Genomic DNA, 27488 nt, shown 5'->3' on the forward strand with positions numbered 1-27488 from the left:
CGCGTCTTTCTTGCTCTAATTGGGATATTCAGACGACGAAAAGGCAATTACGTCCCAGTGACGTTGCTCGATACGGCTGTGTCTTGTAATGAGTTCACTTCGGGCGCTTGGGGAGGGGCTTGGTTCCCTCACTTCTTGTACGTGCCACCTGTGTATGCGGATTAACTCTTCACTTGATGGCTTCTCCGCGAGACCTTGCATGTTTGTAATCCTCTTACACTTTGCGAAGGACATCTCTAATTTGGCGCGAGGCAGGGTGGAATAAACCAGGTTTCGGTTCAGCGTTCGTCTGAAATCTAGGTATATTCCATTTCCTGCTTCATTAGTGACACAAGTCTCCATCCGTGGAATTGAAGCTGCTTTTAAGCCGGGAAGAGGTCACTGATAAGGTCCTATAACGCGAGAGCCACCCGTACGCAGGGGGGATCTAGGCGCACGCTAGCACGTTTCACGACAAGATTTCCGTGTAAATCGAGCGTTAAAAACATCTGCAGAGATCTTTCGGGAACGACCTCTAGGCCAGGAAAATGCACCAGTGATGATGATTGCCGCACGACACGTCAATCACATGGAGGGACGATATTGCCTGAGCTACCCCCGAGACTGAGAGTTCGGTAACCGTAGACGATTATCGTGAAGCAATAATATGCGTGCGGAAGCTCAAAACGGGTAATTTATGCATTTTATTCTAAGAATGTTGTATGTCACATCACGAAAACGCACGGAAGACACACGCTCATTTAAGCCACCTAGAAAAACAGATTAGAGTCTTCATACCAGTTTTCAAGCGATCAAAACCCATGAGATCATTAAGATATCAAAATGACTAGAAATTAATGTAACATTTGTAGAGCAAATGCACAATGTTTACCAATGCATGGTTTAGCCTAACAAGCTACTGCTTTCTTTATTATTGTCATTGACCAGGCCCCAACTGTTTTGCCACTGCTACATAATGTAATCCAACTCCACAAGGTGTCTGCTACAGCACCAGTTACCAGACGAAACGGAGCAAAAATATATCTTTACCTTCTTTCTTTTCATATTTCTCAAGGGAAACAAAGTTTGGTGTTACGGAATGAAATATATAGGCATGCGTTTAAAACATGTCATGAGAGATCTTCTAGGTATATTTTACATTCACACACGATTACCAACGAAACGCAACAATACACAGATTACATGCAAACGTACGATACGTATATAATATCTCCCCAACAGACTTGGCCCACGCTATCGACCATTCCTAGCCGTCAATAAATTCATTTTCGCTGAAGGACCGGGCTAGCGTGCCTAACTGACCCCATTTCCGTCCGGTTGATTAGGGATCGGGCTCCGGCCGTCCTGGTGGAATTTGCTGCCTGCCAGCGGACGCCCAAGTGCCCCAGTTGCATTCATCATCACTACCGGCTGCCACAGTTTTTTTTTTACCTCCATGAAAAACGGAGGTATTGTTTTTGGTCTGTATGTGTGTTTGTGTGTGCGTGTTTCCGCAGGTTGTAATGGTTAAGGCTGGGTTCAGTTTGTCCCAGAAGATCAAGTCATTAATTTCAACATCTGACCAGCATGCACTCGCTGCTTTCACAGGTATCAATCATTATATGGCCCCCTTGACAGCTGTTGCCCCATGTGCGATGTGGGAGATTGGATCAGCCTTTTATTCAAGAGATTTTCACCCCCTCCTTAAAGTGGCGACACTTGTAGACACCATGGTGAATAAGAAGAGGCTCAAAAGAATAATTATATTTACACAAGACTGAATATTTTATGGAGGTGTGAGATCTCCGAATTCTTGTTATCCATGTAGTCTCTTAGAATTTTTTCATACATCCACGAGAGAAAGTATAAAATTGTTTTGCTCTAAAGGCATCAATATCTTACAAAGGAATTGTAAAGGAGTTAATATAAGCAAGCCTTATGAACATAGATATGCCCAAAACAATGAATTCATTCAGTGCATCAACTCTGAACAGTCTGCAAAGATGGTTGTAATGCGTGAAGTCTTGCAAACAAAATAGTGGCCGAGTCTTAACAGGGCTATTGGAGAGGGTATTAATACATTAATCCCATTATGAGCCGAGTCTATGCCCCTCTGTTGGACTGTGATAAGTGGGTTTGTGTAGCTCTAAATGTGCCTCCATAACACGTGTCCCCAAATGGGTGATGTAAAAGCCATTATTGTTCAGCTAAGTGCCCACATTACGGCTTTAGCTTTTATTACATCGACTATCGTGGCACCGTCCTGTGCAGAAAGATCCTAAGTGGCAGGCACTGTGCCACTTATCGTAAGTGATTTCAGGTTACAATGCTTCTGGTGGCCCAAAACGTAGGGATAAAAGTACCAGTGTGCCATCATCAGTGACCACTTAGAGGTAAGTTCATCTTCTGTCTTCATTCTACTTCTCTCACGATCAGTAACTATTGGCTAAAAGGCTGGCTTAATCCCATCAAAAACATTCAACTGTCAGATGTCATTATGTCAGCAGTGCACTTTGCTCTCCCCATCCATACATCAACGATTACAGATACAGGGGGTGCTATTTGTCAGTCTTAGTTTGACAATGCCAGGGACACGCGGAACTAAATATGGAAAAATAGTTCATCCTGATAGTGTACTGAAATTTGTTTTTATATTGGAATTACATGTAAATCTGTGATTATGAAATAAAGACTAAGCTTTAACTTCCAACAATGAATTGGGACTTACCCCAATTATTTGTTATTGTAGTTAGTGTTGGAAGTTAAATCTTAGTCTTTATTCCATAATGACTTGTACCAACACAGATGAACTTACATGCTAAATCCATTATTGTTTGCCATTCTGAAATATCATAATGCTTGTTTTCAAACCATATCTGGGAAGTATATTGGTACTACATTGCAGTATAAGGGAGAAAGAATTACAAAGACAAACATATACATTTGTAACTTTCAGTACATATTTAATAAATTCAAAAACCTTTTTTCTAACAGTTAGCATGATATTCAGACTATCCTTTGTGCTCCAATATTCCAATACAGTTGCAGGATAGCCAAGATGAAGAAATATGAAGTATGAAACTTCTCATCTCAAAGGAAACAGGGAGTCATAAATATATATGTATCTTGCCTTTTTGTATATGGACTATGTTATATAATGTTGAAGAACGCCAGCAAAGAAGAATATGTTACACTTAACATAAACTGATATGAAACGATTTTGAAATAAAATGCATAGTAACAATGACAAAGGACTTCTTTTCTTTTACACATCCAACCCTGTTTTGGCAGTGAGCCTATTGGCTGGCATAAAATGCAAACACAAGTCTGACTGCGAGGTGATTGGCCAGAGTGAAGGAGATTCAGTTCATTTACATAAATAATCAGAGGAAATTTCAAAATGCTTTAGACTTTTAGAGTGATGTACTGTGCAACTGACTCAATTCTGTTTGTGTAAAATAAGAGTAAAATTTCATGGCTCGTGCTACATTTTGTAGTGACACATAATTCTGTAGTGACGTTTTTCACCTAGGAATGTCCAGCTTGGGTTTTGTTCCAACTGTTACACATTCAGATACGCAATACTGTATGTCTCTACCCCTACAGAAGTCATTAAGTACACAACCACCACACAAATGGTACAGGCTGAAGTAGGATCATATACATGGAGGTTTCCAAAATAATGCACTTGTCATAGTAAACCTCGAAGGGGGAGAAGGATGCAATGGGGTGGAGGATATAAACCACCATAGTCTGAATTCTATATATCAGTGACATCAAACACAATCATTTCATGGGTGGTAAAAGGAATTATTTTTGCAAGAATGTCTTTGTGTACTTAGGAATTATAAAACATTCTTTCATCCCCTCATATTTGTCTCCATCTATATTGTTCCTTGGGTTTACACTGACAAGTGCATGAAGCTACATGTATAACAAGGAGCATTATGAAGAATTGCAAGAAGTGTACAATGCAGTTATAGTACAAATATATACAGAAATTCAACCAATACCAATACTAATCAACTTAGTTGGGGACCATTCCAATCGTACCTTAAAAACCTTACAGTAATCGATGCAGAGGTCATTTCATGAGAAGCTAGCAATTCTGCCAATGCAACAAATGTGTTCTACTTGTAATTCCCTGGTACAAATAAAATTTCGCTTTTAAACTACAAAAATTTGGATGAAATGGTCCCCAACAGATATGTAGAACCTGGCACAAAATAAACAAAAGAAAAACAACAACAACAAAAGACCAACTATATTTCTGCAACATATGATGTGGGGAATCTAATTAAAATGTCTCCATTTGTTTTATCTTCACACCCAGTAGGCACTTCTTGTCTATGTGAACAAATATACAAAAGATATCTACACTTCTCAGCAACAATAATGTTTGTAAGTTGAGCTCCTGAAGGGAGGGGGAAAAGCCACAGAGAGGAACACTGATGGTTCTCTTTGGAATAATGCATCTGTCAATATAACCCCAGAAAGGTAAGGGGATATTGGGCTTTAGACTCCAAGCAGCAAGAAAGGTTAGAGCTGAAAATAATGCCATCATGGCATTTTTACTGCTCTCATTAGATACAAAATGTACCAGGATTTTCGTTGATAGATACACTATATATATCCAACACCAATGGTTTAACGATAAACAAAATAAACCCACCACCATGTTAGAAATACATGTATTGTCAAATTATACACAACTTTGTATGGTAAAATTAATTCAACCATATTGAGCCTTCTTTGCTTCTTACTCATCCTGAGAGAATGCTAAGACATAGGATTAGCCTTTATAAGATAAGGACTAAACAATACATGCCACAGAGGAAGGTAAGGCATAGAATACTGTGTAAAGGTACTGTCAGGCCCTGGTGGTGTGTTGTGATATATATACTGATATACCCATCCAAGGTATTTTAGCACTTTCAGGTGAAAAACAAATGATACTGACAACAGATTCAAAAGGGTCTGCCTATCTACATGTACATGCAGTCAAATTCTAAGTGCAGTGTCTGGGTGCTTCAATATGCTGTGCAGTGCTGGTGCTTTGAAACTGTGCATAAAGCCTACTGTGGCAATCTGGGTTTGGAATGTTAAGCACTCTGTTCACATCAGTGTTCCTCTTTGTGGCTGATACAACATTGAACTTCAGTCCCTGTCTCTATCGCTAAGGGAGCATCTAAGAACTTCAGACAAATTTGTCAGAACAGGCCGCAACTCTTGACTTATATTGCTTCCTTTTGTTACTTTCAAAATTATATTTTTCTTACACTTGAGACTTCTTGGCTCTCAGAACTGATTCTGTTGACAAATGTGGCTGAAGTTTTGAGACTGGCTCCAGGTGTCTACACTACAGGTGGGTGTCACACAGCAGACGTCTGTTTAGTCTTTTGTCCGGCACAGTTAAGCAGTGAATGCACTGTAACCCCCACCCGTGCCAGGCCCTTTTCCTCTAAGATGTCGTGTGGGAGGCATAGCTGATCCTGACGTACACAAACATAAAGAGAAACATAAATGAGAAGTAGAAGAGGAGGAACCCAATCAGTTCGCAAGAGGAACGGACAGGAAACAGCGGGAGTCTTTGCGACCAGTGAGGGGTGTCAAGAGCAGGTGCTGACGACGACGGAAGGAAATCTACCAGAGCCCGCACCGTTATTCCCACATAGGAAAGGTTGCGCTGTGCCAGTATGTCCTCATCATGACAAAGCATGTCCTACATGGAAACAGGCACACAGAAACAAACCAACTCTGGAGACTTTAATTCATCAAGGGAGGTGTTAATGTCATTACTGCACAGGCCATGCTCATTGGTTAAAAGGCTGGATCATGCAGAATGAGATTAATAATTGACATGAGCTAGGAAGCATGCTTGTATTGTACGTACCCGACTGAATTAAACTTTCCAATTTTGAGAATTTGTTTGGTAGCTGAGAGGTACCACAGGAGAGTCAATGTCACATTAATAAGGCACAGGGTATTCTTTAATTACTCAATTGTTAATGACACTCAATATTTCTGATTACAAAAGAGATCCTTTGGAGAATTCAGTAATCATATCTTTAGTTAAAGATATGATAAAGACTATCAAAACAAAACTACATCAATTTTCCATACATGCATGAGGCAAAATGTGTCTTGACACAGCAAGCCTGAAATTTAAACTACATATTAACAATTTCTGTCTCACCTAGATGTATCTTTCCATTAAACATGACAGAGTATAAATGCTCCACTTGGAAAATAATTTGGCTCTTTATAAATCAAAGCATGGATATTACTTGGATTATTACAAATCCCCAATAACTGATCGCTTGTGAAAATTAGTCTGTGAAACGTGCATTTAATTCCTTTAATGCTCTAATCTACATATGGATCTGTCAATGGGATTTTCATGATTGTTTACCTTTATTACTTCAAAAGAAAGAAACAACCCTGTGCCTTTGCAGTGACATGACTTATTTGATTGAAAGAGAGTGTTAAAACATAGAAAGACTATGATATATAATTCCAAAGGATTTATATAAACCTACAGTTCCATATCTTACTTAAGACGTGCACATGCGTATATAATCCATACAAAGTCACCACATTAGTCCTACAGCAGCTTGCACTTTATTAGACTTGTGAGTTGAAAAGAAATCAGTCACCTGATGATAACCGAGGGCGAACTGAGAGAAGACAGACTTGTAACACAGGAAGACAGACACAAGGAACAGAAGAAAAAAACATACATCTCGAGAATGAAACATACGAAACACAGAAAATGGAATAAAAAGCTCTCACCGTATATATTGTATAATAACCTTTTAGTTTTCTTCATTGGTTTGTTTCGTAGATGAACATATTTTGTGTATAAGAACTTTTGACTGTTTCCATCAGAATAGCTTAAAATGATACTGTGTTAAGTTCCATGTGCCTTTCAAAGTCATAGCTACATGTACCAGATTGAATAATTGGAATTACCTATACAAGGTCACAGTAAAATCAGAGCTTTTTCAATCAATCAATAGAGAAGAGGCTATGTTTTGTATCCATTCCTAGAGCTTGAGTGTAAACTTGAAAGCACTATGTGACGTACTGATTCCCCCCAAGAGAGCCCCAACAAGTCACTAAGAAAATCAGCTCTATCTGCTCACCGAGTATGAGAAACTTCTGACATTTTCTTCTCTAATTTCACTGGAGTTGGCACTTCTGGAAAAATGGCTACAGGGAAACATCATTGATGAAGGACTTCCTATGGCCAAATAAAAACTTCTATCACTGTGCAGCTACTAATTGTGATGTACACATTCTCCCCATGAGAGCCTCAAATGTCAAGTCACTAAGAAAATCAGCTCTACATGCTCACTGAGTATGAGAAACTTCTGACATTTTCTACTCTAATTTTGCTTGAGATGGCACTTCTGGAAAAAGGGCTACAGGGAAACATTGATTTTTGTTTGGACATGGTCCAACCAGTCCAATCTCTGCCATCTACTGTATGATCATCCTGTTATAAGGGACATTAACAATGTCTGTTGCTCATAATTGTCATAAGGGAGAGCCAGAATAGAGTTAAGGGGGAAGAGCGACTGATATTATGACACAAACTTCTAGAAGAATGAAATACTTTTGCAATTGCGGTGGATTATATCTTTCTTGTTACTTTATCGACTGCATTGATTTCATTTTGAACTAAGTGGGAGGTAGTGGTTTCCTATCATCCTGATAAATGATCTGCAAGACTTGATATGATATGAATCTCAAAGGACTTAGAAGAAAATTTAATCTTTGAGTACTACACCAGATAAGAAAATGCTATCAATTTCTTTCAAATGAATGGTACAAAAAGAGAGAAGAGGGATAAGAAAAGGCAAATAAATATCAGAGAAAACCTTAAAACAAAACAAGATTTTTTTTAGACAAACAAGACATTCATAATTAAGACATTTTGAACAAATTTTCCACACATTTCATAGGACGTAAAGATGCAACGATGTATGTTTGATGTGAAAAGTTCAATAAACACCAAACAAAATGGCACATCAATGACTCAAGGCATGATTCCAAGTAAATGGAATAACTGATACCAAATGCTCGGCGCTAACCAAAACATGACAGAAAAAAATAAAATAAAATATCAAAGAAGAATAAGATATCCTCACAGACACACACAGACAAGACTGCCAATAATTCACTTTGAACCACATTTGTAAAAGGAGGCTCAACAGTACCAGGGGGAAAATAAAGTACAGAATAAATGGCAAATAAAAAAAGCATGTTCAAACAACGGCCCATTGCAATAAAACAAATCTGCCACAAGCAAACGGCAAGTAATTAATTTTAAACAACACATAGGAATGACATTTTCATACAGTATGAATCTTGTGCGTAACCTTGTACATTGCAGATGATAGCAAAACAAAGAACACATGCTACAATACAAGAAGAAAGGAAGATATACTTACATTAGGGACGCCTATCCTCCTACACGCTTCTAAGAAGTTCTCAACATTCCTTCTGCACTTGGCAAGGGACAACTTGGGCTGGAAAGTTTAGACACGAAAAAATATTTCAAAATGATAACCTGAATAGTAAAAAGTCACAATATTAGCAACGAGTGGTGTTTTCACCGTGCGTTGAAAATATTAAAGTCCCAAGAATTTTGATGAAGTTATATTTTGCAACACTTTTATGTATAGCTTCTTTAATAAGACAAACTTATGACTAAAAATTCTATGTATGCCTCCCTCCCCAAAAGAGCTTCATTTTTAGAACGGTACCGCAATTGCAATCAAAGGCAAAATGTTTGAAACCTCTTCAGGGCTTGAAATACTGGGTGCATGTGCACCTTAGTGCACCCAAATTTAGAGCTGTGCACCCAATTTTTTTCTGTGGGTGCACCAGTTCACCCAAATATTTTCTTAGGTTTAACATAATATGTAATGTAATGTTAAATGTATAGTAGTTACAGCATATTCTTAACATCTAATTGCCAGCAAAAATTATACAATCATTGTTACTTATAGTTTTTGCTGACATTCTAGTTTTTATCTAAATATATGGTGCACCTAAAATATTTTTCTTTTGCACCCAATTTTCTAGGTTGGGTGCACAAGCGCAGCTATTCCCAAAAATGAATTTTGAAGATTGATCTTGTTTTAGTACCAATATGCCACCTACGGCTGGTGAAATTTCCAAACCTCCTTGGCCGATAAACGGGCCCCCATTTTCTGATTTTATCAGATCCAGTAATTCCGCCCAGACCCATGCGGGGTGATGTTGCAGTGAACTGTACCATATTGCACCAGTGTGATTAATGTGACGACATTTGCATGCAGCACGAGATCGATGACACAGGGAATATCTATAGTTTCACACCTTTAAGCGATACGAATCCCCCGTGGTGCCTTAAGTACCGTCTGTACTTCAGACATTCATCTACTAACCTTCTTAATAACAACCTTAAGACATATATTGACATGTTGGTTTTCCTTTATCTAGATCATCATTTCTTCCTTCATTTCTATCCCTTTGCTGTATCATTTTTCCTCTTCATATCAAAGCATCAAGAGTGAGATGATTGCTTGATCAGATAGGGAAACTGCGACGGCAAACGGCGATTTTTCAATCCAGTAACCTGGACTTACCACAGCGGGAGAAGGCACGTGGATGCTTGATATGGAACGCGGTCGAACGTGATTGGCCAGATGACACAGCACCACTCCGTCCATCAGGGCAGTGCCCAGGTTGTCTGGCAGCGAAACTTTTAACCTGCTCTCGATATTCTGTTGAAAAGAAATGGAATCATACTCAGTCCTCGAAATTAACTTTTCTTCCTATTGTCCCAGCACTGTCCCAAAAATAAATTTCAATTGTCCCAAAGTGAGGATGAACTGTCCCATCCTGTTTTTCGGGAAGTACAAGTATTGTATGACTTTAACTTGAAGTCAACTTTATTTTGCTTACGTTCTGACTTCCAGGTGCACTATAATTGCAGTGTAGATGGTAGGAAATTCGGGGGGACTTTTTTGGATCCTAAAGCCGGGACGTGTGCTTGATAAACAAAAGAAGGGCTGACATTCTTATGTTCATTATTTTTTCTATTGTCCCAAAAATGTCCCAAAGTGTTATTTTAGTAGTCTCTGCCTACATTTTAGTTTTCAGTGGCCATCGGACCACCTTTAATTTTGAGCCCTGCAAACTGTGTGTTGTTACCGCTTGGGACGCCTTGAAGCTTGTATGTACAGTACTTCAACCTTCCCTTGGTTAAGATGTCAGCACCATGTACATGAAGGAGAAACTTTGTATCAGGAATAGCTGTTATTTATGTTCACATGAAAGATGATAAAAAGCCTGGAGGCAATAAACTTTAAATCACTTGTAATACATTACGTGAAATTCAGCATAATGGCTCAGGCTTATAAATTACTCTTAGGAGTGTTACAAATCCCAAGCAAGTGGGCATGCTAATCAGAATTTTTCTTGAGGAAATTACCAAAATGTGACTGAGATTTATCAAGTAATATAGTATTACCTACATTAAAAAAAAAGAAGTAATATACCTACATCAGCCACATTGCGCCTATGGCTATTTGAATAATGTAACACACATACACATGGAAGGCAGAGACAAATGTGAAATCATTAAAATACCAAAGCCCTGTGCATTGATCAACAGAGCCTTAAGACATTACATAAGAGAAAAGTCATTGATTTGTAAGTGTCTCACCCTTCTGAGTTCCTCGACTGCCTGCATTTCTTCCCTCATGATGTCCAACTTTCTTCTGATGGTGAAATTTGGATCCATGTCGTCTATGTTCTTTGGGGAAGTTAGGTTGAACGCTAGAAAAACATTTAAAACAATAAAAAAATTACTGACTCAACATGGTTACTTTGTGAATGTAAGCAAGCCCACGCTACAGAATGTATAAATATTGAGAAATGCATCACTGTTAAATCTTTTCTGCACACTACAATTTAAAAACACACCCTTGGTACATGTACCAAAAAGACACATTAAACAAGCTGTAAAATATGCTTCACTTTCAGCCAAATAAACTGAGGCTTTTACCAGGAAAAAACTTATCCTGGGATCTCCAGGATCGAACCATGAAGATTAAATTACATTGACGATGATCTGTACTTTAAACCATCCCCATTGAAACAACAATGCTAACATTACTTCAACCAAATCACTCTTACACACAAGATTAATGTGCTCTAGAATATAAAGCAGATATTGATTAGTTGAAAGCACCATCAATATCTCACCTACATGTATGTACAGAGACCAATTTGCTACTAATGGTTTTTCGGGGACTCATATTTGCAGGTAATACTTTCCACCATTACTGACGCCTGCAATTCTCAGGACTCAGCAATGGAAAGATTTCAAATTCTGATTACTTAATGTAATGCATTATTATGTAATAATAACGTAGCAATTTTCAGGTGTTATTTTCTATCCTATATGATGTTTGAGTCTTACCGGAAAGCTTGATGAGGCTTTTACAATTGTAAATACAGTCATTTGATCATTTACATTTCAAATACTGTGTGTATTGTATTTTGGGGTCTTACAACATTTTTATAGCGTCACAAGTTGATTTAGCTACCTGCACAAAATTATCTGTGGATAGAGTCAACACAAATTATCGTCTAATAAGTTAATGTTTGCCTCATTTTTCATATACACACACATTAATTATGATTGGTTATCTTTACTACGCAGACATGTTACATAAAGTAAGTAATGCTCACCTGATCTGGGTTTCAACGAAGGCATGGTGAAACTGTTATATGAGTTGGTCGGAGTCCTTTCTGGATCCTGAAAGAAAACAGGGTACATTAAACACAGAAATATGACTTTATGATTTTATGCCCGAGTTATGCTTAACCCAAATTTGTGAATTTCTAAAGTCAAAGAAAACAAACATTCTGCTGTAGATGCTGTAATTTTGGTTGACTGTTGTCGCTGATTGCTTCATGCATTTTTATGTGAATAAACAAATAACTTCTGGCACTTCCACAACAAACAAACAAAACAACAAGTTGCACCTTGAATTAGATATGAAGTAGAAACACAAGAAAAACTTGCACACAGGAATTTTTTAATAACAGTGAAATTAGTGAAGTTCAAAGAAAAATTCCTTGACATGAATGATGCTAACCTTGCTATACCTACAGAAAGCTGACTGAATTACTACAGGATATTAATTTTTCAGTTGGGCTTATCCAAACATCCGCCTCACGAATTTTAAATCATCCTTTAGGATAAACAGCAAGCAACATCAATTTGTCTGGATCATGTTACCACTCTCTTTCCTAAAGCTCTAAATCTGAAAAGTTCCTTTCAAAGTTACCTCATCAGAAAGACTGTCATCGTCTCTGCCAATATTAGAGCCTGATGTTCGCTGTGAAGATACAGAATGAAGTGAAAGGTAGAGCGAGGCTCATTTTTCTACTTGGTTCACAGATTTTCCTGTCTTAAATCAAATCTAAAGCAATTAACATGCTCTCACAATCAGTTGAACAGTAAAAAATCATCATGCTGAAAACCTGTGAACCAAGCAACTAAATGGAATAAGTACTTTTAGCATATTATAACAGGTATACAAGGTAGCAAATTGTTAGATGGAGTAAGTATCAAGGTTCTTTGTACATGACCAATAACAATATTTGGGTAGTCCTTCTTCCACCTTTCTTGGGACAATATGGTTATTGGTTGAATGTGTACAAAGAGCCTTACAGTTAATGTGATTAACAAGTCTCATGAACTGTTCATGGCTGTTACATGTAGGTGGAGTATTACAACAATTTGAAAAAGTAAAAGAAAATCCGTAAAAGTAAAATTATACAAAACAGCAAAACATGGTGAGGACATCGTTAACTAAAGTACCTTGACGAAGTTTAAGACTGCGTCTTTCTGTAACTGTTTGGTTCTCTGTCTTTCCTCCTCGTAGCGCCGCCTGGCCAGCTGGGCCTCGTGTCTTGTTCTGGCCGCCAGCGCCTCTTGTCGCAAACGGAATTCATCAGAAGGATCCTGGGGGTAAACAAGAACAGCCTTTTCAACATTTCTTAAGCTTGAAATCTATAAGCCTTTCTATGTAAGAAACGTGGGTATGTGTGCTGTTCTACCTTTGTTGTCCTTTCCTTTTCTATTCTACATGTACATGTAGTGCAGCTCTAAACAGTCATACATTGTACATTGATGTATAACTTTGCTAATGAAGCAGATACTACAGCAACAAAATGTTGGTAGTGTACAAAATGTATTTCAGTGCAAACTTGAACAAGACATTCACTTCTTCATCACAAGTGCATAGAGGACTCCAGGGAGAAAAGTGTAAAATTAATTGTTACACTAATGGAGATCCAAATAAATAAAACAAACAAACAGAGAGAATGCAAACCTGGTTTCTAGCAGCAGGACTGACGTGAGGACTTGTCCCCGGACTGAGCCCTGGACTACTGTAGGGGCTTCTCATGGGGCTGGGCTGGTCACTGTTGGGTCCACTAGAACAACACCAAACAACTGTGTCACTAACAGGCTGGTTCACGGGCCAGATATAATACAAAGTGCAGCACGCCACTCTCTAATCAACATACAGTACAACCTTCGCTATCCTAGTTTTGTTTTTGAAAACTTCTTGATACAATGTAAGTTCTGAAAACTGCCTTTTGCAGTATAATTTGAAACTTACTTTTCTATAAATGTTTAGTCTTTTCCACTTTAGACTTAGATTTAAAAAATCAATCTAAAAGTATCAATTTTCGGATAGCTGATAAAAATCAAACTGAAATCACCAATTTCTGAATTGCTGATAAAATCAAACTAAAATATTGAATTTTTGGATTGCTGATAAAAATCAATCTAAAGTCATCAATTTTTGGTTAACTCATAAAACTCGGATCTAAAATCGTTAACTTTTGATTAACTGATAAAAATCAATCTGAAATCAATCAATCAATTTTTGGATAGCTGAGGTCATACTGTGATTGGTGCACTCTGATCATCTGATTCTTCTGTGACCTATGACCTACGACCTACGGCACACGCAGTGTTGCACGCGTCTAAAACTCTACGCCAGAGAACCAGGCGGCCCACTCACTTGCTGTCCCATCTACCGGTATTCCCTTCAGCGCGGAGGTCAAGGTTTAAGGAGTTTCTATCGCGGTCATGTCTAAAGCTGGAAGATGACAACCTCCAACTGAAAGCAGCAAGAGGAATGAATGATGAAGACACAAGACAAAAGACTTGGAAGATCCCTTAGAAACAGTAAGACATGTGAATTCTGTTGACAGAAAATGTGTTAGCTTCATGCTTAAGAGTGACAATAGTTTAGAATGAATTGTACTGGCACCAGCCTACCACCAAGAAGAGCATGAGATGTAAAAATTTATGAAGAATGATAACAAATAAAGCAGACTTCTGAATATGGTAAGCCCTTAAGATAATCCTTGGTAAATATAAATGACTTATGCTGACTTTCAGAAAGTTGTATCATCAATTGCTAACAATACAAAATTGCATTATACAGGTGGCATAAAGCATTACACGATGTTGTGCACAATTCAGTACTTAAATGTCATAAGTGCAGTAAGACAGATAATGACACAACTATAATGAAAACAGCAACTGTACTTGTAAGCAATAGTATGGTATACAAATGCAATGAAAACAGTAACCTGAAGAGAACACTGCCAGTCAACATTTTAAGACAAAAACCTGAAACAGTTACACACAAAGACACACAAATATGGAAATGATATGGATAAAACAAAACACCAACAAAGGTGGGGCACTGGTGGGATATCACATGGTGAGACTTACTTGGTATCTGGTCGGGGTCTTCTATAGGATTCGTTAAATGAAGCAGAAGAGAGAGGAGCCGACCTGGACAGAGAGGAAGTCACCAGGGTTATACCTGTACACCACCACCACAACAGATATACATGACGTACCACCCAGGTTATACCTGTATACCACCACCACAACTACTGATATCTGACAAGGCTTGAACCTAACCTGTTTCAGTACTTTAAGTGTAATAACATTGGCTGAAAATGTTTGAAAAAATTGCATGTCCAAAATGATGAGATGAATCTGATTATTTCCTTATGACATCTACATTTCTAGGAAGACTGTAAACACAAAATAGTGACCTATAGCTTTTATTGCTGCTGCTATCTTACAATGATACAGTATAAATTAGGTTCGTGCCTTGTGTATTGTCAATGTCCCTTAGTTGTAACTATAACCATATTTAAACAGATTTAGAACATGCTTTGGATTATCAAAGAGTGACAGCAGTAGTGTGGTTGAAACAATACACATGATAGTTGTGAAGATTGGAGCTAGAACATTTTGGTGAAAGATCTATGTAACAGCTCCCTCTTTCAATAATCAGCAATACTGCAGCACAACAGGCCCAGCATACTATTTAGGCAACAAACAACAAGTTGGATGTTTGAAGAAAACTATGTTTGTGCATGCTTTCTGTTTATCCATGCTGTAAAACTATGTTTGTGCATACTTTCCATTTATCCATGCTGTAAATGACTGGACATAGATGCCATTACTTATGAAAAAAAGTGTGGTTACATTATATACAACATGCAGTCCATGCAGTGTCATGCTATAAGTGTTTTCCAGTGAGTTGTTAGTTATAATAAGTGAAGTTGTACAACTGCAAGGCTGCATGAGGACTGTGCCCCTCTCCCCACCTTTCCCTGGTCTGACCAGAACTAGTAGTAGCAGTTTCGCTCCACCTTCTGTTCTGAGCTCTCTTGGTCCTCAGCACCTTCTCCTGTTCTCTGTGGACCACCTGTGCTGCTCTCCTCCTCTCCTCTTTCTCTCTCTCTTCATCTTCTTCTTCTCCTCCTCCTTCCAAAACCTAACAAATGCCATTAAGCTTAGAATGAATGAATGAAAGAACTTTATTGCTTGGCAATTGTACAGGGTACTGCAATATATATCAACAACTATTAAACAATAATACTAGTACTACTAGTCTACATGTAGCTTACATTTGTAACTACAAAATATTGTTGATTACGGGATATATAAATAACCTTATCTTCATGTATGGATGATTTGGAATCATGTTTGGAAGAGGTACATAGTGTACAAAGATATTGACAAGAAAGGTGGATACAAAATGAGTATTGCATAACAGAATGAATTGTTGAAAAAGAAATATACATATAAAATACCATATGACTTCTAATTTTACAGACTGAACTGCTATTTGACAACTGAATTGCACCACTTCTTGGATCTAGGACTACCAGACTGGTTGTCTAAATCTCATATACACATACCACATCTGGAGCCTTTGTTTTTGCCGCCACTGTGTGTATCTCTTCTCCCTGGCCATTTGGCACTGGCAAGTTTCTCGATTCAAAGTCTCTTATTGCTGTGGAATAACTCCCTTCCCTTCTCTCTAGCGTTTGGTCCCTGTATTCCTCCAATTTCGAACCTAGTCCTCCCGTTTCGGCCAGATATCTTTCCCGTTCTTCCTGGATCTTCTTGCCGTAGTACGCCTCTGCGCGTTGGTGGCGCTGTTCTTTGGTACGGTGTGCGACCTGTTCTAGCAGCTTGTCTTCGTCTTCTAGTACTTCACTCTGAGAAAATAGGAGGGGAAAATTACTTGTAGGTTAAAAGCAATGTCATAAATGTTTACTAGCCAAAAAAACTACTGCTCTGTTTATTTTGACTCAAACACAATCTTATGTATGGTGACCATCCTCTCCAATTCTGTCCTGCCACTTGCTACATAATGTAACCCAGCACTATCATGGTGACAGCCACCTGTCCAGATTGAACTTATTCATTTGGAAGGGAAGAAGAGGAACAGGAAGAAAAAATAGAGCAAAAACAATATGTTTTAATTCTGTGAAGGTAAACACAACTATGATTGACTTAGTAACATTAGCTAAGCACTTTAATTTTCCATACAGTAACTATAATACATACAAATATATAAAGGACTCCGACAGATATCTTTAGTTAGGTTACCTCTGGTGTAGACCATCTCTTGTTACTGGTGTCAGAAGCTGTGTTGTACCCTGAGTCCATGACCACACTACCCTGGGACACTGCACTGGGTAGGCCCATCCGTACATGGGGGCTCCCCTCACCATTCAAACTGTGGAAAAATGGTGCAAACATCAATGTTCAGTGTACATTGTAAGTATTCTTTAAAGCTAAAACATCCGATCCGCTACCTTTTGTCAGTGACCAGAGTCACTGACGAAAGGTAGTGGATGCTACCTGAAACTTGACCGCTTGGTATACCGTAACTTAAATTTGTTTCGTGGTCTTTTCTCAGCTGCATAATTAGGTACTTAATACTTGGTTCTTCCACTAATTTGTTTGTTGAATGTACTTGTTGTTTATCACACAAAGTTTGGACATTTTTCTTCCTTTTGGATCAGGAAATATCTTGCCAATACAGCTGACTCATGAACTCGTGAATGCGCAATTTGCCAACTTGGCAGGCTAACAGACATTTTGCCCGCTTAATTTCATGCCCGTATTTAGAGTTTTGTGCATCACCTCTCGTTGCAGGGCTTGCTGTCCAGGATCTGTTCCATGACGTCCCGTTTCCTGTCCTCTCTGTGTGCCTCCTGACACAGCCACTTCAGGATGTGCACACGTCCTCTGGTACAGACCTGCAACGTGGGTGGGGAATGGTTCAACATTAATAACACACGTCAACAATCATTACAGTACTGTACAACAATGTACATGCAAAAACTTTTGCAGTAGTTTTATATATTATGCACCACCTAATCCCTCCTACAGCAAAATGTAACCAAGACATTTACATAAAAAACAGCATGCCAAAAGTTACACTTCTTCTAATAAAGTTGTATATTCAACTTGTGTTAGAATTTTATATGATTCATATTTATATGATTCATTGTCTTTTATCTTTTTGTCTTGAAATTTTGCCAGAATTCCCTGCCAAATATTTTTTAATGGACAAGCAACAAGCAATAATCCTAATGCTGCATTGGGTTATCATATGTGAACCCTGTCATACATGTACTTCATGAAAAACGATAAGATAGAAATAATTCATGGAGCTTGAATATTTCTTGAAATCATACTTTGCATGACATTGTGCACAATTAATAAGACTTATTAATAGTTCCAATGTATACACATATAGTGCTACAGTGTTAACGTTTTCAGAACCCTTTGAACAAGCCCACAATTGTACATGTATCAAATTTCAAGCCTCAAACTCCTTTTTTAGCCAAGCTAACTCCAGGGGTTGTCACAAAATTCCACAGCTGTCCTCACTAAGCCATCACATAATCCATTTAAATCTACATCCATTCTGATGACATCATATGTTTTCAGTCCATTTGAAAACCAAAACAACATTGCTAACCTTTAACAGCCTGACAAAAATACTTTATTGCCACAACAAAAGTACAGGGTCTTGCGTAAAATATTCAACAGTTCTATTTATAGAAATAGACACAAATACAGAAACTGTACATTTAACAATGTCTGCAATCTGAAGATTTTCAAGATTGCAGAAGAAAAATTTGTGCAATCTGCAATTTTGCAGAAAGAAAAAATTGGCTACGGATTCAATAGCTTTCAATTTAGCAAACTAGTGGCGAAAAAGCCTGCGCCATTTGTTTGCTAAATTGGCTAAACAAATCCAGAAGTGAGAAGTGAGAACCTTACCTGTGCAGGTGGTGACATGAGTGGGTTGTTGTCCAGTATAAACTCACACAGAGTCTGTAGATGTCTGTAGCAGGCAGGCAGGGACGTCACCTTGTTACAGGAGATGTCCAGCCGGGTTATTCTCAACTGACACAGCTCTGAGGAAACACAGAGAACCAAATCAATTGTAGGTGATAATAATAACCAAAAAAATTAGGTGCATCAAATATATTTTGGGTGCACAACATAAAACTTAAGTAAAATATTAGCAATGTCAAATTACCAACCTTACTGTGAACTTAACACTGACTTCAGATTTCAAACAAGGTTTTTTTATAATTTTTTTTGACAAACCATTGTTGGAAGTACAGTGTATTGTACTTTTACTGTATGTGACTTACAAAAATCTGTAGGTGCACCAGTGCACCCACAGTCAAAAATTAGGTGCAGCAGCACAGCTCCAATTTTAGGTGCACAAAGGTGCATATGCACCCACAATTTCGACCCCTGAAACAGGTGGGACATGTTAATACACCCTGCTGAAATCGATGCCATGCACCTTGGCTTTGGCTGTACAGTAAGGTAAACAAATCTCCATTAGTTTGCCACAGCTGTCAATGCTGGCTTCCGCCAAAACCGCTGACTTTGCAGGGGGACCAAAAAAAGCTATACATTCATGAACTCTTCTTACGAATTTGCTTGGCCTTTGCCTGATGAATAAGTGATTAAATTTTGGAGAGAAAAAACTACAAGACATGTGACAGAACATGTACATGTGCTGCTTGGATGAATAATGACTTGACTATGTTGATCTAAGTAACTTTATACCCTTGTTGATTTAGCTTGAGTGTGATGTTCAATTTTTTCCCCTTAACTCTTCTGGACACTGCAACATAATAATTTTTCCCTTAACTTTTCTGAAGATTGTGACATTTCAATTTTTATTTCACTTTTCTAGACACTGGGACATTTCAATTTATTTCCTAAGTTTTCATAACCAAAAATTACAATTGAATTATTGTCCCCACCTTCTGGTAAGGTCTGTAAGTGGTTTCTCCTGATGTTGAGTTCTCGTAAATTTTCCATCTCTCCAATCTGTAAGGGTAGTGTGCTGATCTCATTACAGCTCACATCCTGGTAAAAAAATACAGAAAAGTTCAAAATCAACTTTTATACGGTATGGCGTACAATTCAAACTCAAGAGACTTAATAATGCAACTATTGTAGAAAACAAAGTATTAAGTAAACTCAATTCTATCAGCTATACATACAAATACTACCTAGGAAAACAATTTTCAGTCACTCAATAGTTCAATATTTTCAAGACAGACTACCTTTTAACTACATTTTCCCAAACATATAAAACCTGACATTAGCATACTGCTTACTTAAGCTATTCAACACATTAATTTCATCATTTGTCAACCTCACAGCACCAATTATATCTTAAATCAAATCTTCAAAGCAGCCTTTCAGATAATAATGTTTCCTTTTCAACCTTCGTATGGATAAAAATCTTGCTCAGTCATCCAAAGGCAGAAGATAATAGAATTATAGCACCAAAGTAACTTACCAAGTTCATGAGCTTTTTCAACTTGCCGATGTCTTCAGGCAGAGAGACCAGTTTGTTGTTGCTGACGACTAAGACTTGTAGTGGGAGGTAACATAGGGGGATGGGCAGGGTTGTCAACTGGTTCCGACTGAAATAGACAAGAAAAAAAAAATCAATACATCAAGACCAGCCAGAGCTCTAGCCAGCTCAAAATTTGTTCCCGTCAGCCAAGATTCAAGATCGGAGCTGGGGGAAGAGTGCTCACAATCTAGGAGGGGTCCAAGCCTTTAAACATGCAATTTCCCACATTTTGAGGCAAATCATGGGATTGAAAGTGATTATTGGTGGTTCTTTGGATGTTAACCCAAAATTTTTGACATTTTGTCTTTTGAGGTTGACAGATTGGTTTCAAAAAAATTTTGTCACACATCACAATGTTTCTAGTACAATTGACGGAAAACTGGTGCTGGCTGAAGCTAGCCCTGCAAAGGACTCCTCAAATAAAAGTCAAAACTTATTAAAACAGTTGCTTCGCCCTAATCATTCTGTAACCCTTCTTTGAACTTTTGTGGTAACTTTATAACTTGAACTTTTCATGAACCTTGTCTAGAAAATGGTTGACTGGACTGTATCTTACACCCCTGGTTTACCTTTGTTGACAGTCCTCTATTGCAGGAAGGTCCTAACTTTCAAACATATTCAGCTAATGACAACTTACACAGTTCAGCTGTAGCAAATTAAATTTTTCTGATCTTTCTAGAATGCTTACTCAGTCCTATAGTATTTCTAATACATTTAAGTTGCTTTTCAAACCTTAAAAAATACAAATCCAGAGACAGTTCATATTAAGACATTAGGTTCCTTTCATCCTGTTTTATTCTAGTTTTGCAGAATCATTGCTTATACAGCCTGTAACATTATTGTGTTTGGCTTTTCTTATAGTTCATTGTGTAAGGAAATCAATTGCAAGTAGTCTGAGACTTTTGAGTAGATCATATTTTGGTCCTGCTAGTGCTAAAATTTCAAAGAATTCTCTCTCTATATATATAATTGCAGGACCAAGAACGTGTGTTAAATTTGTTGATGCTTGTTTTTCCGTAAAGTCTGTGGGTCAAAGTGCACACCGTAGTATGCCATGTTGACGTCTAAAATCCCTGGCAAAACAGCACCTGTGCACCATCCAGGTACACAATAGCCTTTGTGACCACAGGCAGTGAGACTAAGAGCTTCAGTCATTCTGTACTTTACAACAGTAAAACCTTTCCGGGCTTTTACAATACAATATGCTTTGGGGGAATGAATCAACTTGACAAATGTTTACAGGCTTGACCTTGTACGTAAACGTAACGCAAACAGGCGAGTTTGGACGATAAGGACTGGTCAGTGTTTGTTCAAACTAGGTGGAACACTGATGCAAGTTTGTATGCATTTTAGAGCAACTGGTAAATGTTAATATTTGCTTTCCATGCCCTCTCTCTCTATGGGACAGAACAAACTTTGGTAAGGACTCACTGGTTGAAGCACTTGACCCAAATAAAGAACTGACTTGTTCTCTACCCACGTACAGTACACATCATGACATCTTAATATGCATCTGTTTGAACAGCATCTTTACATTTTGAAGTAGACTGAGGTTCGTGGAATACAGAAGTCTTAAAGTTAAACCAAAGGGTGGTAGGGCAAGAACTGTAGAGGTAATCATTCATAGGAAAATGACAGAGGAAAGGGAAAAATCATAAGGTGCAGATTTCAAATAATAAGAATTGAAAATGCCATTTTTTGGAGCCACTGACCATGGAGTTTGAAAATAGAATAACCTTTTTACACACAACACAAATACACATGTACATGTACGTATACAAAACTTCACCAAAATTTTGAACAGTATGTAGATCTTGTATTAACTATAAGTATATTAATAATTCTCCATTAAGTTTAATCTTCTAAGAATGCGGAAAGTCCAAATCCCTTACCTGAGGTTTAGCCATGTCAAACATTGTAAGTTGACCGCCATGTCAGGCACTGCTTTGATGTTATTGTTATAAAGGTCTACATTCTCCAGGGAGGTGTAGTCACAAACTTCTAACGGCCACTCCTGGAACCGGTTTTTGGACAGGTCTGAAACAAAGAGAATAAAAAATCATTCATGTGTAACTAGATCAGCACTTTTATAATCAGAATATATGTTGTATCACTATGTATAATATAACTAACCTATTATAAGAACCTAAAAATCACAATTCATTTAATATTTTTCTTCAGACCCCCTTTCCACTAAACAATGATTGCTGAAAGACCAAAATTGAAGCATTTTATAATTGGCATATAAATATAATGGTTATTATTATTAATACACAATATAATTATAAGAATAATTGGAAGACAATTAATGGTAAAAAAATTTGTTCCTTATCTATGAACTTTGCTGATAGATTTGTTAAATTTTTGGTTGCTCGAGCTCATTACTCTAGCGGAAAGGGACAATCAATCAAATACATGTAGCCAACATTTAATTGCAACGTGTACATCCTAATATGATGCATATTTCATTACTCGTAAATAATTAAACTGTAAGAATTGATTCTTAGCTTCTGCAACTTTGCAGGTCACAGAAAAAGGACATGGATGGGTTTAGGCAGGTAGATATCAGAAATACCTGCACAGCTCCAATTTCATCTGCAATAACCTGCATAAAATAATATGCAGGTGGTATTTTGAGCCCTGACACATTTTCCCATGCAATTCTTTTGCCTTGAAGTACTGCACAGTAGAATGTCCTGTTTACAGAGGAAACTCGTGACGGTGCGACAGGGAGAAGGATGTGGGAACCAGCATCACAAAAGGATACCTATTCAGAACTTCTTTTCTACTTCATGCTAGGGTTTCTATATGAAACAAAAGTCCAAACAAAGAGAATTCTACAAATGTTCACCTCTGGGTTAGGTATACACTTGTGGTTTCCTGTCCTGACCAGTTAAATGTTGACCCATTCCCAAAGTGTGTCTCAGAACAAAACCATTACAGGAATTTCCAGACAATCAGCACTAGGTCATCTAATGCAGCTATCAGTGCAAACCTTAGGTCCTACATGCAAATGGGAGAAGGGCATGAGAAAAGGGTCTTATGCTTTACCATATCATCAGACAAAAACAAAACAACCACTATACCTTTTGACAGGAATAAAATACGAATCAGGATATCACATTCACTCAATTTTTTTATGACCATTTATAAAAATAAAACATTTTCAGTATTCAAGGTGAAAATAAATTAAGACATGTACCTGAGAAAATTCAGGACACAAGTTTGCACAATTTTCGTTATTGCTAGTTATAGCAACATCTACAAAATTAACCCTTGCATAAGAACTTCTTATTATCCATCCTGTCAATATATGTAACCCATAATTAAAATCACACCAGGTTGCTAGGGCTACATGACCTATTAAACATGTCAGATCAGGACGTCAAGCCGGTAGTTACACAGCTTTGTGTGCGTACCAAACCTGCTGATCCCGGGGTTACAATAGTGGTCTGTTCACAAGATGTGTTTTGGTCCAGGGAGGAGATCCTTGTCACTGTTGCTATTTTGGACTGTACCTGCTAGTATTGTCTAATAGTAAAGGTGTGTGATTCTAATAATACTGTATACGTCACTCAGTCAACCTGTGTATAGTGACCACTCTAGTGCACTCTGGGACTTCTACAGAAAATGGTCACAGAAGACAGTGGCCACGATAGATTCTACGATTCTTTATGTCGATCATGAACTGGGAAAAAAACTTTGTATGAAATCTCTTCCTAAAGCAATGAAAAGAGACCTAAATTGTACTACCATAGGTAGGGAAGCTACATGACTGTTCAGACAAACATTTCTATTCAATATGCACATGTAACTTGTGGAAAGTCGGCTTTTTACATCAAGGCTTTACCAGATGGAGACCAGACCATGGCTTCTGGCCAAAGAAAAGTTGGACCCCTTCAACTGCCAAGCAATTACTCTGCCTCACTCCCAGTGTAAATTTGGCAGCAGGGGTACATGACCTTTTAGCACCTCGGCTTCATCACACACAGTACATGTAGGTACACAGTTGAGTACAGAGCACCTACTGGCTGTGGTATATGGTCAACAAGTTAAGGGTTAACCATATGTGGCTAAGTGTGCAGTACACAAAAAAAAAATTCTTACAAAATTCAAGTGCTTCAAACAAATATCTGAGCAGAAACTGACAACATGGAACCTGGTACAGTAATTCAGATGAATGAACATGCATATATGTGCATGCATGAACTTTTAAGGAAGGCCAGAATTTGTGCACAATTAACTTAAGTCTTGTCAACTTGCGCGATGTGTGTAATTGGGCACGTATCTATTGTATATTCTATTGATGATAGAATCAATTTTACATGTGCATACTTTGTATGTCTTGTACTTTTGTATATCATTTTTGTGACCTTTTTTGACAGTTTGCACCAAATTCAGTCCTATCTGTCCTGATGACTTAAGACCATTGCGTGCTCATACCTATGCCTGAGAATTTGGACTTGAAACTTGAGCGACACTGTAGCCATTTCTCTAATCCTTTCTTGGCATGTGGCGACTTATTACACAGAGGCCTGTTTTCATTTAAGAGTCCCTGGGTTCTTTCAAGTTATTACAGCAGGTCTAGTCAAAACTTCTTCCGCACCCCAGACATATACTTCCTGGTCTAGTGTTTGTAACGTTAAATCTTACAAACAGAGCAATGGGCAGTACCAAGTGTATTCTTGGGGTAGAGTTACAACTTTTCTATAGCTTAGTATTACTGACAAATTAGGAACTCATGCTTTGCCTGTTCCTGGTCAGTTATGAATACTGTGTAAATCACAAACATGTGAACATAAAGTGATTTACAGCACTGCTCTCATGTAACAAGTTTGATTGCATGGTGGCCTTTGAACTTGAACTCAAATGTGACATTTATGTGCTATAGGTTATATGTGCTCATTAGAGGAAAATCTATCATACTAGTCAAGCCAGGTGAACTGAAGAGGCTATTTCAAGCCCTATGCATGTAACAATACACCCCACAAAAAACAGACCTGTACAAAGATAGCCCTGTTCTTCAACCCACCACAATAGCTGTCCATTAATCTAGGGTGACAATGCCCATTGTCGGCCTAGCCCACTTTGACTTCACGTTTTGGTCACTTCTACTTTTTATTTTAATTTCTCATTCAGATACATTTCATTAGGTAGTCCCCAAAACACATAATCTACTTAGTGAGATAACTGTTTGCCTTTTATGTACATTGTCTCATCTAATGGCCCAGTAACTGGGGTATATCCCCATGGAGGATGACATCATCTATGTACTCTAATGACATCTGCTCGTATAATCAGATCGCCAATAATCTGGCTACGTTATTAGTTATGTTGATATAAGACAGATAAAATCATAATCCCACCGGCTAGGAAAGGTATCCTTCCTTAACTAAAAAATATCTGACTGATAACTACATTTGTAAGTTTTGTGTTACTGTTAGTGATAAACAAAAAAGAGTGTCCTCATTTGTTTTGTAAATAACAAGCTTTGTGCAGACAAAAAGCCCCATAAATTATCTCTCCATATATTTCAACCAATGGACAAAAGAAACGTAAAAAAGTCAGAATTTGTCACGTGTGACAACATTCATAAAGAACCTTGTGATAACTTCTGTGCAATTTTCATTGTGCTAATTAGCATAATATACATGTATATTATAATGCAATAAAATAGCATTCTGGGGACATAACGAACATTCTAGAAACTTGTAATTCAACAAGATTAGAAACGTCGTTAACGTAACTTGACTGGTTTGGGAGCTAATCGACTTGAGACATCACAGCCTGACGATCAATCAACCTCCCCCCAAAATAACCTCCGACATAATTAGATTTTACGACCAAGAACAATCAATTTCTTCTGTGTCAAAGGCTATCAGCGCACTCTGTGCTAAATACTTACAAAAAGACACAAACTTTACCATCATCTTCATGTAAATACAGAAAACAATATTTCCCTGAGTTAATCTGAGTCATCATCAACAAAAGAATTGATTGAAATGTTTGATCTGAATACATTAAATTTGAAATGCAAATGTAAAATTTACACAGCGACGTGATCAAATACTGTTCTTGTGTGCATTCAGCATGACTGGCTTCAGTTCACTGGTAGATTAGTCCACAGGATTCCTTTTCTACCGCAGAATCTGACTTATCAAGAGGCAAAATTCAGTTTATATTTTGTGACCTGATAGGGCTAGAGAGGGTGGGGGGAGCAACCTGCTTCCGATATCATATGATTTCACGAGAACGAAAATTTTACCAGAAACCCTGACTTGTTTCCTCAGAATAATCCGCTTAAATGATAATTTGGCACTATGCTGAGAAACCAGTGTTGGATGAAGAGTTTGAGACACTTTCTTTCGTACATTTTGTGGTAAACATCTAGGTGTGATATTTTACACAACCGTCCACAACATACGACAGAAGACGGGCCATCGCCCTGCCCGGTACACTGTTTCCTGTGCGTGTCTGCAGGAGAAAATGGCTTCCTCTTACAGTTATATCCTCAACAGTCCCATTTTCAGGGTTGCTAAAGACCATTGTTGTGAAAACAGGCGGCGGGGACGAGAGGGAAGGAAGGGAAAGGGTAGATTTTGTACACAGAATGCGTTTGTTTGTGTTCATCGCCAAACGATAAAGCTGTTTTCTCTCCGCCAGGACGGCAAAGTTGAACCACTAACCTGCACATGTAACGTCGCTCAAATCGTACGAGATGGCGCTCTTTGGGTACTCCTTTAGTTTCCTGCAACTCAAGTTTAACTTTCCTGTAACCTGGGCGTCCTCAAAGCTCTTTTCGAGGCTGCGAAGATTTGACAAGCTCGCCGTTCCGCCAAGACCGTGACTTACTGCCGCCATTTTTCCTACCTCTGTAGTAACATATCCCGCACGTCCGGCCCTGGCGATTGGTCAATTTGTATGCAAATGAAACAAACCTACTTCTCGATTGGCTGAAAATACGTAATACCGATCTAAACCAAAGTCACTTGTGATTGGCTACAGGCATGAAAGGCGCTTTTGTTTGAGTTGAGTGGTCTTGGTTCGGCTTGGGCAAGCAAATGGTCAATAATGCAAGCAATAGAAGATCAACTTCTTAAAATCATTGGAAGGGCAACTGGATCCGGATGGCTAAAATAGAGTAGGATATATCACAATGTTTTGCTTTTCCACATCTCTATCTAAAACATCAATGTG

At 38.1% G+C, this 27488-nt stretch overlaps 1 protein-coding gene across 7 annotated transcripts; it reads right to left on the reverse strand.

Annotated features, from left to right (window-relative positions):
* Window positions 1–2917: 2917 nt before the first annotated feature.
* Window positions 2918–27175, reverse strand: LOC109477857 (leucine-rich repeat and calponin homology domain-containing protein 1-like). 7 transcript variants are annotated; one of them, XM_019779292.1, is made up of 19 exons: window positions 26978–27175; window positions 22184–22328; window positions 20232–20358; window positions 19687–19792; window positions 18680–18816; window positions 17531–17646; window positions 16991–17120; window positions 16294–16596; window positions 15742–15866; window positions 14804–14866; window positions 14082–14180; window positions 13383–13485; window positions 12869–13012; window positions 12333–12383; window positions 11731–11797; window positions 10700–10812; window positions 9618–9755; window positions 8436–8513; window positions 2918–5701 (listed from the first exon to the last, which is right to left on the reverse strand). In XM_019779292.1, exons 1-19 carry the CDS (start codon window positions 27150–27152, stop codon window positions 5441–5443), a joined length of 2481 nt encoding a protein of 826 aa, XP_019634851.1. In that variant the 5' UTR covers window positions 27153–27175; the 3' UTR covers window positions 2918–5440. The 7 variants fall into 7 exon arrangements, with proteins under 7 accessions (XP_019634851.1, XP_019634854.1, XP_019634850.1 ...); XM_019779295.1 differs by having other exon boundaries at window positions 2918–5471; window positions 15697–15866; XM_019779291.1 differs by having other exon boundaries at window positions 15697–15866.
* Window positions 27176–27488: the final 313 nt, after the last annotated feature.

Source organism: Branchiostoma belcheri, unplaced genomic scaffold (genome assembly GCF_001625305.1).
Source record: "Branchiostoma belcheri isolate BF01 breed outbred unplaced genomic scaffold, Haploidv18h27 scaffold41, whole genome shotgun sequence".
NCBI lineage: Eukaryota > Metazoa > Chordata > Leptocardii > Amphioxiformes > Branchiostomatidae > Branchiostoma > Branchiostoma belcheri.

Bases quoted from the DNA above. Each gene is read 5' to 3' on its own strand.
- LOC109477857 (XM_019779291.1), bottom strand. From the start codon at position 27,152: ATGGCGGCAGTAAGTCACGGTCTTGGCGGAACGGCGAGCTTGTCAAAT. The intron at 13,013-13,382 runs GTTTGCATTCTC...GTTTACCCCCAG, and splicing joins GTCCTGCTGCTAGAAACCAG to GATCCTTCTGATGAATTCCG. The intron at 5,702-8,435 runs GTAAGTATATCT...GTTTCCATGTAG, and splicing joins GGAGGATAGGCGTCCCTAAT to GACATGCTTTGTCATGATGA.